General features: G+C 47.9%; 2 protein-coding genes across 2 annotated transcripts; one reads left to right on the top strand and one right to left on the bottom strand.

Moving 5' to 3' along the window:
• The first annotated feature begins 1,432 nt into the window (after positions 1–1,432).
• Rpl7l1 (ribosomal protein L7 like 1) lies at positions 1,433–8,832 on the top strand. The gene is made up of 7 exons (XM_034521589.2): positions 1,433–1,504; positions 2,191–2,299; positions 3,302–3,462; positions 4,349–4,486; positions 5,425–5,534; positions 5,691–5,904; positions 7,291–8,832. The coding sequence occupies exons 1-6, from the start codon at positions 1,491–1,493 to the stop codon at positions 5,897–5,899; spliced, it is 741 nt and encodes a 246-aa protein (XP_034377480.1). The 5' UTR covers positions 1,433–1,490; the 3' UTR covers positions 5,900–5,904; positions 7,291–8,832.
• A 1,099-nt stretch (positions 8,833–9,931) lies between these two features.
• On the bottom strand, positions 9,932–10,590 carry Pex39 (peroxisomal biogenesis factor 39). Its single transcript, XM_034521590.2, has one exon. It carries the CDS (start codon positions 10,554–10,556, stop codon positions 10,212–10,214), a length of 345 nt encoding a protein of 114 aa, XP_034377481.1. The 5' UTR covers positions 10,557–10,590; the 3' UTR covers positions 9,932–10,211.
• Positions 10,591–13,252: the final 2,662 nt, after the last annotated feature.

The following is a 13,252-nucleotide window of genomic DNA, read 5'->3' as shown; positions in this document are numbered from 1 at the left end:
GGGGTTGTGGGTTGGGTCTTCCCCTTTAAATTGAGAGCTGAACATTAAAGCTTTGGGCCTTGATCAGAGAACTTTGTCTTGGCCTCATCTCTTCTCGCCCTCCTTCCCCTTTCATTCCCAGCCCCTCCTTCAGGTGAATCCAGTTGACTTGTGGCCGCGTGCGGCTACAAGTGAGCCTCAGGCCCCCATCCTTAACAACACCATGTTGTTGCCCCTTTTTATGTTCACTTTTATTTTTGAGATAGGTAGACCAGATTGTCTCTAACTCACAGGTATCCACCTGCCTCATCCTCCTGGGTGCTGAGATTAAAGACAAGTGCCACCATGCCCACCATCTTTTATTTCATGAGTATGCATGTTTTGCCTGCATATATTTTGGTGTGTCTGGTGCCCGAGGACAGATGAGGTCATGGATCCTTTGGAAGGTTCAGAGGCACCACGCGGGTGCTGGGAACCAAACCTGGGTCCTCTAACAGCTGAACTATCTCTCCAGCCTTCGACATTCATCTGGTAATGAGCAGCTGACCATGCCATTAGCGTTCTGAGCGGACTAGTTTCTTAGTGTGTGCCAACATTATGTCCCAGTCCTCGGGTACTTAACAATTCCTTGCAGAGTCCCACTGTAGTGAAGTGATGTAGTGACGTGTAAAAGAGAGACAGAGGAAATAAGAAGTCTCCTGCCCATGAGCCAAAGGTGTACTAGGATAAAGGCTGTGACAACACCTTCAAGTGCTGTTAAATAATTGTCCTAGGCTAGAGCATAAAACAACACTGTGCTAGAATGTGACAATGGGAGTAAATTCTGTGATACTTAAACAAATGAAGGCTCTGAGATGAAAATGAAGCATTTCTAGTTTCTGGCTCGACTGCTTACTCAACTTGTGCAAACACTTTGTAGATCTCAAAGAGCCCTCCAGCGGCTACCGAGAGCGCATATATATTCATTGTACGGATAAGGAAGCCGAGAAGCAGAAATGTAAGGAATTCAAAGGCTTACAGAGTCAGAGACACATTTTTATTTCCCCAAATCCTTCACAAATAACCGTTACCCAAGAGTGAGCTCCAAGTCGGTCCTTCAAGTCTCCAGGATAAAGCATCACCTAAGCGAGGCTGTCAACTCCGTAGAGCCCGTGCCGAAAGTGTGGCGTCGGAGCCATAGCGAATGCTGCAGGTGCTTGTAGGAAGTTCTTAAGTTATTCACAAGCGGCCGGGTTCGAGACGCCACAGCCTAACTGAAAAAGGCTGGTTCTAGCCGTGTGTCAGACTCTAGAAAGCTTAGAAAGGATGTGAAGGAAACTGGAGGTTTTTTTCTGGAATCAAGGCTAGCAAGACCATTTCTAAGATGCTCAGAGCGGCTAAGGAATCGCAGGCTGCCTGAGTCCTCCAGCGTGAGCGATAGTCCCACCTCTATGATCAAGGAGAAATAGAGGCCGGCCTCTCTACCCCGCCTGGTGAGGCTGCGCATGGGCAGTAGCTGAAGCACCGCAAAGATGGCGGAGGAAGGGTGAGTGTGTTGGTCTTTGAATCTCTCTAATGGGGCTTTTAGAATCCGATGCCATCCTTTTTGTTTTTACTCTGGCGATACAAAAAGATGCCGTGGACTGTGGAAAGAAAAGAAAAAGGCTCCATATTATGCAGTAAAGGTGGGGACTGAGGTGCCGTAGGGCTCCGTGACCGTGGATTGGCTATCTCGGGCTACTTTGAGGCAGCAAGGAAAGGAACTGAGGTTCGGAGGGGAGAGTAGCTGGCGAGCGCCGGCGTTTTGTCCGCTCACCTTGGCTGTCATAGTAATTCTTTCACAGTTTCGTACCCATGTGTAGTGTATTTTGACCGTATCCCTTTCCCCTCCGTCTTCCACCAAGCTCTAAGTCCCAACCTCACTCCAGCTTGACTTTAATTACTCTTCTTGTGGGTCTGTGATAGCCCCAACCCTTTTCGGATTTTACTATAATTTCCTGGCCACTAGTGACTGGGATAGGCTACAGTTGTTAAAACTCTACGGCTCGAAACGAACCCTGAGACCAAAGGTGATTTTTTTAAGGCTTTCAGGGACGAGTGAGCATTACAGATCCATGGTGAAGACTGATCAGAAACCATAGGTCCCAGGAAGACCAGGATCTTCAATTGGTTTGGAAAGCCACCGAATGTTGGTTTAGTAATTTTTCGTTAATGTCAATTTTTCTTTATCAGGGAAAGAAAAAAGATCCCTTTGGTTCCAGAAAATCTCCTGAAAAAGAGGAAGGCTTATCAAGCCCTCAAAGCCACTCAGGCAAAGCAGGCACTTCTGGCAAAGAGAGAGGTAATTCTGGGGAGCAAGGGGCATTAGGATTTGTAGTGGATGGATTTATTTATTGTATGTATATGACTACACTGTCGCTCTCTTCAGACACACCAGAAGAGGGCATCAGATCCCATTACAGATGGTTGTGAGCCACCATGTGGTTGCTGGGGATTGAACTCAGGACCTCTGGAAGAGCAGTCAGTGCTCTTAACTGCTGAGCCATCTCACCAGCCCCGTGGATGGATTTTATTAAAGGATGTTTGTTGAACTCTTATCAGATCCCTCACTGGTTTCTCCCATATAGTCCAGTTCTCCATGTAGCAGAGATTTACCCAACATCCCTCTAGGAGCAAAATGTTAGAACATCGATGAAGGGAAAAGTGAGGACATTTCTGAACTCAAATTAAGTGGTAAACCACCAAATTTGGCAGGAAAAAAAAATACATTCTTTTAAAGTTTTTTGTGGGTTTTTATTGTTTGTTTCTTAGACGGGGTGGGAAATACAGTGTGACCAGGCTGGCTTCAAACTAACAGCCTAATTCAACCCCTAGAATGTGAGATTAAATTGCCAACTGTGGGACACTTTTATGATTTCATCATTCTGGAAGGTTGACACAGGAAAATGGAGAGTGTGGCTGTATAATGAGAACCTGTCTCAAACCAAAAATATCCAGCACTCTTAAGTTTATTTAGAATCGTGTGTATGTGTGGATTCTGCATACAGTATATACAAGATTTTTGAATGAAAAGAGAAGAAAATCCTCTTGTATTTAATGATGCATAATACAGTGTTGGGTTTCATAAACACTTGTATTAAATGTTACCAGCATGTAAGGTTACCACAGACTTTTTTTCCAAATGTCTTAAGATTTCTTGGTTCCATCTTGGCTTCCTCATATGTCCATTATGTAATGGTCTGCCCACCTTTGCAGAACATGGGAGAGATGAGGTCTCGTATTAATGGCTCCTGGGTTCATTGTGGAAGGGAAGACATGGTGATGTTTGTCTTCTCTGCCATAGCGAAAGGGGAAACAATTCAGGTTTAGACGACTAGAATCTTTCGTGCACGATTCCTGGCGGCAGCAACGTGACAAGGTGCGTGTCCAGCGACTGGAAGTGAAGCCTCGTGCTTTGGAAGTGCCTGATAAACATTCCTTGGCCTTCGTCATACGCATGGAAAGGTACGGTACCACTGTGGTTTCAGAGTCCTGGGAGAGGTAAACTTTTGGTTCAACTTTAGATGTTTCTGTAGGGAGATGAAGCCTAACCTACACCACAGCACCTACACCACAGCAGATGTGCTAGGATGCCAAGTTAGGACCACAGGTGACATAAGGCCAGTCAGTGACGCAGACACAGGGAGAAGGTGGGGCTCTTTAGTGATGCCCTTTCTAAAGTAGGAACCACAACTTGACACAAGACATGAAAGTAGGCCAGGCGTGGCACCACATGCCTTTAATCCCAGCGCTGAAGTACAGAGAAACAAGACATGAAGAAGTTCGGTGTTGTTTGTGGACATATGTCTGTGATGGTGAAGATACAGGGACGGGGCTAGGAAGGAAGCAGTGTCTGCACTCAGTCTTCATATTTGTCCCAAATACAGCTGTGCACCTCTTGGTAGAAAACTTCTGAGTTTAAAACTTAAGGGCTCTGCTCTCTTGAGGCTTCCTGAACTGGACTTCCCTGGCTCTGATGTCTTCCTCAGACCTGCTGTGAATGTGTCCCTGCTTTTACTACCCACCTGCTGAAGCACTCTGCCTTCCTTAGGTAGCCATACTTCACACACACACACACACACACACACACAGAGAGAGAGAGAGAGAGAGAGAGAGAGAGAGAGAGAGAGAGAGAGAGAGAGAGAGAGAGAGATATAGATCCATCATTCAGAAACTGTCCTGGAGCACCCAGGGATTGCTCTACAAAGTGGGACATGGTCTGTTTCCACTCATCCTCCCACTACACTGAGCTAAGGTGAATTCTGTGGATCCAGTAACAGTCCAGTAGTTCAGAATTTCTTGCAAACAGACCAGCATAAACTGGGGTCCGACCCCTGACTTTTGTTTTCAGGATTGAAGGGGTGAGTTTGTTGGTAAAAAGCATCATCATGAAACTCGGCCTGAAGAAACTGTTCAGTGGAGTCTTTGTCAAGGTCACCCCGGAGACTGTGAGGATGCTGCGCACAGTGGAGCCTTACGTAACCTGGGGGTGAGTACCATTTTCCATGTGAATTCCCTAGTACTTGTAAAACACATATACAGGGTATTATTTTCCAAGGTTCATGCTGTGTGTTGGGCATTTTGCTGTGGCAGTCACCAGAAATGAAGGCCCTTAGGCCCTGGGAAGGACAGGGGATGCTGACAATGCCCCAGAAGTTTGGAGCTTACTCAGTTGTAAGTTAAGACTAGGTAATATGATGCCTGGCGGTGGTGGCTCATGCCTTTAATCCCAGCACTTGGGAGGCAGAGGCAGGCGGATTTCTGAGTTCGAGGCCAGCCTGGTCTACAGAGTGAGTTCCAGGACTACACAGAGAAACCCTGTCTCGAAAAACCAAAAAAAAAAAAAAAAAAAAAAAAGACTAGGTAATATGAAAGAGACGGAGATTAATACTTGAAGCCATCCATGGTAGTAGTGAACTTGCTGGATGTGGTGGCTCACACCTAAATCCCAGCACTTGGAGGCTACAGCAAGGAGGTTAGTGTGGACCCCAGGCCCGCCTGAGCAATGCTGCTGCAAGACTGTCAAAGAAACAGAAACATTTTAGAACTGAGCATGGTGCCTTGGGCCTGCAATCCATGTATTCCAAAGACTGAGGCAGGAGGGTTGCTGCAAGTTTGAGACCAACATAGGCTACAAAAATAAGACCTGGTCTCAAAAAAAAAAAAAAATCTAAATTTTTAGTTATATACTGAAGCCCGTGCTAGGATTTTCAGTTGCCTGCCTGGTAGTTGGCCTACCTCAAACTTGTGTATAGCTCAGGACCCTCCAGTCTCAGTGTCTCGGGTGCTAGAATTGCAGGCATGAGACGCTCTGCTTTTCATCCTTCCTCTCGGTTGTGTCCACCAGTAGTCCACTCCCTGCTGGGGTGGGGGGGATCCTTTCTCTCCTCAGCCAGTTCTTATTGGTCTGTGTTGTTTCTTATGTAGATTTCCAAATCTGAAGTCTGTCCGGGAACTCATCTTGAAACGTGGACAAGCAAAGATTAATGAGAAGACTGTCCCTCTGACAGACAACACGGTGATTGAGGAGCACCTGGGTGAGTGCTGCAGCCAGGGAGTGGTGGTTGTGACTGGGATCCAGGGTATAGGTATATTCTTGCAACTGACAGTCCCAGCTTTGCTTTTTTTTTTTTTTTTAAACTGTATCCTGTCTAGGTAATGAACAAAGGACTCTACACCCTTTTGTTTTTCAGGGAGATTTGGTGTCATTTGCCTGGAAGACCTCATCCACGAAATTGCCTTCCCTGGGAAGCATTTCCAGGAGATCTCTTCATTCCTGTCCCCTTTCCACCTCTCTGTGGCCCGCCATGCTATGAAGAATAGAGTGGGCTTCCTCAAGGAGATGGGCTCACCTGGCTACCGGGGAGAACGGATCAATCAGCTCATCCGGCAGCTCAACTAGAGCAGGTGAGGCTGTGCAGCCCACACTGCGTGTACGAGTGTTACCAAAGAGCAGCCTAAGGAAGGGGACGTCTGCGAACAGAGAACCTAATAGCTCAAAGTCAAAGGTTGGTCAAGCTGGCAGCCTGTTCTCTGGAGATCTGCAGACAGCCCTGTGTTCTGCCTGAGACTGGAGAGCTCATTCTTGCAGATGATAAGCACGGCTTTTTATTCTACATATCAGTCAGTCCAGATACTTACTCCAGGTTCCTGTGAATCAGCACCCGTGACCCCAGCTCCTTAATTCTTAGGAGACAGCAAATGGACTTTTTCTTTTAACTTTGCAAAATAATTCAGAGATCTGCCTCCCTCTATTAAGAACAGACAATGAGCTAGCTGGTGGTACGCCCTCTGAAATTACCATTGCTGCCACATCGGAGCCTAACCTTGCTCTGTTCCAATCCGACCCTGGACTCAGGAGAGAGTCTGCCTTTGTAAACATAAACAACCAAAACAGCAAAACGTAGCTGAGTGGGATCTCCTGCCATCACCACTCCCTAAGTCTCTGTCTCGTGCCTCTTTGACATAGCTCAGTGTGGCTGCTTTTGTTCTTTAGCTTCCTGAAGCCCCTCCTGAAATTCACATCGCACCCTTATTTTTTGAGAAATTACATGTGTTTGAACCCATGTTTTTAGAGCCCCTTTCCACAACCTTAAAGGCTGTCCTAAAGGCCCCGGTGTTTACCATTTTGATGAGACGTCAGCCACACCTTTGCCTCCCAGATCATGACTATCATGGAGTTATTAATGTTAACAGGGAGGATGTTCCTGAGGAACATAAATTATTATACAAGCAAGCTTCATACCCATAGCAACCACGGACATTCATGGAGGCTCACACCTGGCCCTGTTCCATGGGCAGGACCCATGTTCTGTCCCTCACGGAGGCCATGCCAGACCCAGCACTCTGTATGGGTCAGAGACACTTCTCCTTTTTTATCGGTAGTCTTTGTGACAAGAAGTCTCACTGAGCCTTGTCTGACTTGGGCCATGCTTGTCAAGTAAAAGTCCCTTTGAGCTGGAGGTATAGTTGGTAGTTGAGGAGTAGCTAAGGATGCAAGTTCTTAGACCTGGCACTGCAAGAAGAAAAGTTCTTCCCGTGTGAAGGCAGGAACAAGCATGCTGGCCTGCTGGAGGGACAGTGCTTGGCATCCCTGACTGTGAGGCCATGGATGAGACAGTGTGTTGCTGTGGGCTTGTAGCCTGCAGTAGAGAAGAAGCCACATCACGAACTAATTTCAGAAGGAATGTGCAGGCCTGTTTTGTTGAAGGGATCCATAGCCTGACTCCGCTGCTGTTGCTCAGTCCCAGGTTGAGATTGGTTTGTTGACACAGCTGTGTTTTCCTTCCTTAGGTTTTCCAAAAGCACACATTGGAAGTGTGTTGTTTAAAATTACCAAGTATCTTCAGAGAAGATTATTTCCTGCCTTCAAAAATTGAAGTAAGGGGCCAGGAAAACAGCAGTAGGGTGTGAGCATCGAAGACACTTGACACAGCCCCGGTCCGTGTTGGCTGCCCGTCTCTGAAATCAACGCAGGCTGTGGAGGGAAGAGTTGTCCTGCTTCATCTGCCTTTTGTATTGATGTTTATTGTTGGGTGGGCAGCTAGCCCAAATATCCCTCCCATCCCCCTCCAAGACTCTTAAAGCAGTGGGCCAGACCAAGGGCACACTTGAATCTGGACGAAATGGATCTTGGTTTTACCTTTTATTTTTGTCAGGGTAGGTCGTCTTGTATTTTGTTTGGTTTGTTCAAGGCAGGATCTCCCTGTATAGTTCTGGGCTGGCCTTAAACTCCACAGTAGCCCTGCCTCCCCCTCTTCCTAGGTGGTGGGATTATAGGTATATAAGCCTGGGGGCTTGTTCCTCAGACAGACAAGGCAGTTAGAAAGGTGACAAAGGGCTTGCCAATGTCTTGTGGTGTGAGGCTGTGTTGCAACTGCACTGTTCGCTTTGGAACCTCTCAGGCCTCTGTCCCTGGATCTGTGTAACAGCATTTGTACTCTGACCTGCAGTTACAGCCTTTCTTATAGCTCAGGATTTAGGATAGGGAATCACTATGCTAGAAAAACATACACACATCCATCCATCCATACATTGTACTTGGAACTCCATGACAGTGATACACGCCATCTTGGCACCCAGAAGTCTTTTCTGAGACTTATTTTGTGCACATTGGTCTATTGAGGTAGTCTCATTCTGTGCTACAGGAAGGGACTAAAGTTTAACCACTTGTTTTCTACTAAGAACTAGTGTTTGGCTGGACCTGGTGATACATACCTTTAGTCACAGCACTTGGGAGGCAGACGCAGGCAGAGATCTGAGTTCAAGGCTAGGCAAGCCTGCTTTACAGAGTTCCAGGATACCCAGGGCTACACACAGAAAATGTTAAAGACAAAAACCAACGCAGTGATAAGACCGTTGTTTTCTAAACCACGTGTACCCAGGAAGTGCCCACTGAATTTTGAGCTCGGCTTAATGATTCCCCTGTCTATCCTGTCCTTAAAACCCACACCAGAGCTCCACACTCTTAACCAGTGCTTGCCTTGAGCTTTCCTGTACCTTTGGCTTCATGGGCCCCGGTAAAACGTGGCTGTGAAGCTGAGTCGGATATCCGGCAGGGCCAGCCCATGGAGAGTGATGCTGGCCTTTAGTTACAGCACTACAGAGGCTGGGAAGTGAGGTGACCAAAAGTGCATTGCAGTCTAGGAGAAACAGTGGCTATTGAACATTCTGAGATAGAAGTCCTGTATTTTAGTAAGTTAGCACTGTACTGTTGGGAGTACTGCCTACTGTGTGATAGGCCCTGGATGAGCTGAGCTAAGGCTTCTATTTTCTGGCTTGCTCAGAATCTAAAGCAAGTTTTTTTCTGTATAGTAAAAGATTATTTTTAAGATATATTTTTGTGTGTGAGTATATGTCATCAGAGTGGGTCCCAAAGTAGCCAGAAAGTGTCCCGTGCCCTGGAGCTAGAGTTACTGGCAAAGGAAGTCTCACAGATGTGAAGGCTGGGACCAGTTCTAGGCCCTCTGCAAAAGCCAATGTTCTTAGTGTGTGCCTCCACCCCAAAGGTAATTAAAAGGCCTATTGTGAGCATGGTGACTATGCTTGCCAGGCAGACTGAATTCAAGGCTAGCTTGAGTTATATACCCAAGTCTCAGGCCACCCAGGGTTACATAGGCTCTCACAAAACAAGTGGTGTTGCCCTCTAACCATGAGTTAACCCCCAAACCAGTCGTGGTGCTGTCCATATTGCTGGAGATCAGCCAGGTCTATTAGCTACCTAACTACATGGATAGACATAGCTGGCAGCTAGCATACTGACATTGGGGTTATATAGAGTATGGAGGAACAGCCACTGAGCCTGTTTGAAAGACTGCTGGGAAATTGGGTGTGCTGTCACTATGGAGGCAAACCCTGTCTCCAAAAAAAGACCTTGGTGAGCAAAGTGGTTAGAAGCTGGTCACCCAGTCCCAGGGCATCTGACACCTAGCACCTGACTGCACAAGGCTTGTGGGGTTGGAGAGTGGGAAGGTGGCTCAGAGGTGGAGAACACCTGGTGTTCCTTCAGAAAGCTTGGGTTTAATTCCCAGCTACTGCAGTTTCAGCCTTGGAGATGGCTCAGTGGGTAAGGCACCAGCTGACAAGCCAGAGTTTAACTGGGAGGTCGGCTGCATGGTGGGAGAAGAAAGCCTGCTCCCACGGGTACTGGGGCACCAACACCAAACCGCCTGTGCTCCCACTGCATGACTTGGTTGGTTCTAAGAATCAGGATTTTTTTAAGATTTTTATATATAGAAGTATACTGTAGCTGTCTTCAGACACCAGCCAAGGACCTCAGATCCCATTACAAATGTGAGTCACCGTGTGATATGCTAGGAATTGAACTCAGGACCTCTGGATGAGCCCTCTCCAGCCCCCGCAAGAACCAGGATTTCTATGTTTCATTCCGGGAAGGAACTTTTTCATCAAACCCAAACGACTGCAAAATTAGAAATGCCTTTTGGATATCAGTCTCATTTTATCAGTATCACAATAAGCTGACCCAAGAGGCCGTGCCCTGTTAACTGTGACCAGGGAAACTTGTTTCAGTTACACAAATGGATTAGAACACAGGATGGAGCTGAAATACAGCGTCCAAAACCAAAATTACTGGACAACATTGAATCCCCCAGGAATACTAGGTCTGGTTGAGAAAGGTGCAGATGCAGAAAGATGAGGAAAGGTGACAAGTGTCCAGATGCCCTTCGGATTTCAGCTGCGAAACACCTCGAGCCTCAGGAACCCCTTGGGCCCCCGTCGAGTTGGGCGGCTGGGCTGCCCCTGGGCGGCTCCTCGACGGTCGGAGGCTGCGTCCTCGTGTCTAGGGCGGTGGTGCGGGATGAAGCAGCGGAGCCTGCGTCTTCCCAGGGCTTGGGCCTTCGTGGGAGTAGAGAGGCTGTGGGTTCGCCATGGGTCGCAGTGATGTGGCGTTTCTCCAGGCCCGGGAGCTCCTGGCCCTTCTGAACCAGGTGCAGGAGCTCCGCCAGGGTCACCGAGGCAGGACTCGGCTCGGCGGACGCCAGTGCTCCGCTCGGGCTGCAGACATCGCCACGCACCTCCATGTTCCGCCACCAGCTCATGCCCGGGGACGGGCCACAAGCACTTCCGGGTGGCGTGGGAGCAACCACCTTCGTGCGAAGGGGAGGCCTCACACCGTATCAAGGAACCTAGCCCAGGGTAGACCTCCAGAACCCGAGCTATTTGTGCAGAAGCTGCAGCCTCTGTTAACCTCCAGCTCTCATTCCACAACGTGAGATGTGTATGGGGTGTGAGGGGCAAATAAACGAAGCAAAAAGTGAAGCTTTGCACCCATTGAGACAAGTGTGAGGAGGCGTGGCTGTAACACAAGCACCTCCCTTCCGCACGTTCACATGCGCGCGCAGGCTGCGCGTAGGACTCAGAGGGTCGTCTTTGTTTTTGAGGTTGAGAGTCGCGCTAAATTCCAGACTCTGATTATGTCGTCTGCTTTTCCCAACCAAGCGCGCGCTCTGCACATTTGTTAATTCTGGTACTAGTAATCAAATCCCTGGTTTTTGGTTGTTTTGGTTTTGTTTTATTTTGCTGTTGTTTGGGATTCATCATTTCCCACAGTGTCTCCCAGCTCTGATGTTCAGGTTTCTAAAGTCATCAAAGCTAGCCTGACAAGATACAGTGGCCCATGCCTATAATGCCATCTGCTCGGGCCATAGAGCCAGCCTGAGCTACATAGTGGAAGAGATAAATAAATATAAAAAATAAACAGCAGGATCTGGCACACCCCAGAAATTAGTAAGTAACGGATACTTGGCACAGTTTTTAAAGCACACAGCAAGGTTGTTTACCCTTCACTGTAAACAACCCTATGAACCCCAAAAGGTGGGTGAGATGGTTCAGCGAGTAGAGTATTGAACTTTATCCCCCTCCCCATGATGCTTTCAAGGTCTCCTGTAGCCAAGGCTGACCTGAACTCACAGTATAGTGTGCACGCACGCGCGACTGCGGATCCTTGTCTCTGCAGAGTTGTAGGCAGGGCCCCACGCCCACCCAACATTTACCTGGGTTTGTGGGCAATCAAACTCTGACCCTCACCCCTGCATGGCAGGTGTTAACTGCTGACCATCTCCCAAACCCAACTTTGAGCTTCTGGCCCTCCACTTCCCCAGTGCTGGGATTACAGCTCCGCCATGTCTAGTTTTGTGTGCTCTTGAGAATGGAATACAGGAGTTTATATACATTAGCCAAACACTCTACCAATTGAGCTCCGTTGCAGGTTGTGCCCCTCTTGCACAACCTTCCTCATGTAACACTGGACCGCTTTAGGGTTTTCATATTGCAGAACTGTGAGAAATAATTTCTTCTTTTCTTTTTCTTTTGGGAACTGAGGATTGAACCCTGGGCCTTGCGCATTCTAGGCAAGCACTCTGTCACCGGGGTACATCCCGAGCGTAATTTCTTTTCCTTATAATTACCTGGTGTGTGGTATTCTGTCATGGCACCATAAGATAAAGTGATTTCTATTACTGTCAACTGAAGGCATCTGGGTGCAAGCCTTGATGGACAGCATGTGGCCGTGCCCACTGCCCAGTGCTGGGGAACGGGACCACTGCCAGGGGCAAAAGTCAAGGGAGTAGGGCTTATGACAATTTCACTCTGTGATTTTACAGAAATAGTATAATGATGTGCTTTCCATGCTACACGCCAGATAAAATGAGGAGCCCGTGAATTATGATTTTATGTGCATTTGATCCTGGCCTGCATCCATTCCCACCTCAGCACTGTGAAACTTTGGAACCATCTCTCTCTTTCTCTCTCTCTCTCTCTCTCTCTCTCTCTCTCTCTCTCTCTCTCTCTCTCTGTGTGTGTGTGTGTGTGTCTCTATGTCTGTCTCTCCATCTCTGTGTGTGTGTGTCTCTCTCTCTGTCTCTCTCTTCTTTCTTCTTCTTTTTGTTTTGTTTTGTTTTTCGAGACAGGGTTTCTCTGTATAGCCTTGGCTGTCCTGGAACTCACTCGGTAGACCAGACTGGCCTGGAACTCAGAAATCCGCCTGCCTCTGCCTCCCGAGTGCTGGGATTTAAGGCATGCGCCACCACCGCCTGGCACCTTCTTTCTCTTCTTGAGACAGGGTTTCTACATTTAACAGCCCAAGCCGTCCTGGAACTGGTTCTGTAGACCACGCTGGCCTCACCTCGAACTCGCAGAGATCTGTCTGCCTCTGCCTCCCGAATGCTGGGATCAAAGGTGTGCACTACCACAGCCCAGGTTATCTTTTAAATTCTTCCCCCTTTCTTTTTATTTTGTTATGTGCATCTATGTCTATGTACCACATGCATGCAGTACTCCAAAAGGCCAGAAGAGGACAACAGAACCCTTGGTTGTTAGCCATCACGTGGATGCTGGGAATTGAACTCTCTGGTCTTCTGGAAGGACAGCCAGTGCTCTTAACCACTGAGCCATCTTTCTGTTCTTGGAGGCCATTATTGAGGGTCCTCAGTGATCTCTCCTGTAGCCCCTGTAGCTGTTTCTTCACCCTAGTTTATCCATCTTCCTGGACCTGACAGAGTAAGTGCAGTAGGCTCCCTTGCCTTCTAGCTTTGGGGTCTGGCCAGGAGGTGGGAAAGGACAGAAGGAGGAGAGAAAAGAAGGATATGACAGGTTTCATTCTGTTTCCCCTCTGCAGGGTCACATTGGCAGCAGCCCCTCCACACAGCCCTCCGGTTTAAGGTCCCTCTGCGTTGCCGTCTGTGAACTCTCTTGTCCTTGACCACATCTGTCAGTCAACTCTACTAAATTCTCAGCT

The sequence above is a fragment of the Arvicanthis niloticus genome, chromosome 17 (assembly GCF_011762505.2).
Source record: "Arvicanthis niloticus isolate mArvNil1 chromosome 17, mArvNil1.pat.X, whole genome shotgun sequence".
NCBI classification, from domain to species: domain Eukaryota; kingdom Metazoa; phylum Chordata; class Mammalia; order Rodentia; family Muridae; genus Arvicanthis; species Arvicanthis niloticus.
The sequence above is the reverse complement of the archived record's forward strand: the minus strand, read 5'-3'. Positions and strand labels throughout refer to the sequence as shown.

Bases quoted from the DNA above. Each gene is read 5' to 3' on its own strand.
- Rpl7l1 (XM_034521589.2), top strand. The intron at 3,463-4,348 runs GTACGGTACCAC...TTTTGTTTTCAG, and splicing joins TTCGTCATACGCATGGAAAG to GATTGAAGGGGTGAGTTTGT. The intron at 5,535-5,690 runs GTGAGTGCTGCA...TTTGTTTTTCAG, and splicing joins GGTGATTGAGGAGCACCTGG to GGAGATTTGGTGTCATTTGC.
- Pex39 (XM_034521590.2), bottom strand. From the start codon at position 10,556: ATGAGCTGGTGGCGGAACATGGAGGTGCGTGGCGATGTCTGCAGCCCG.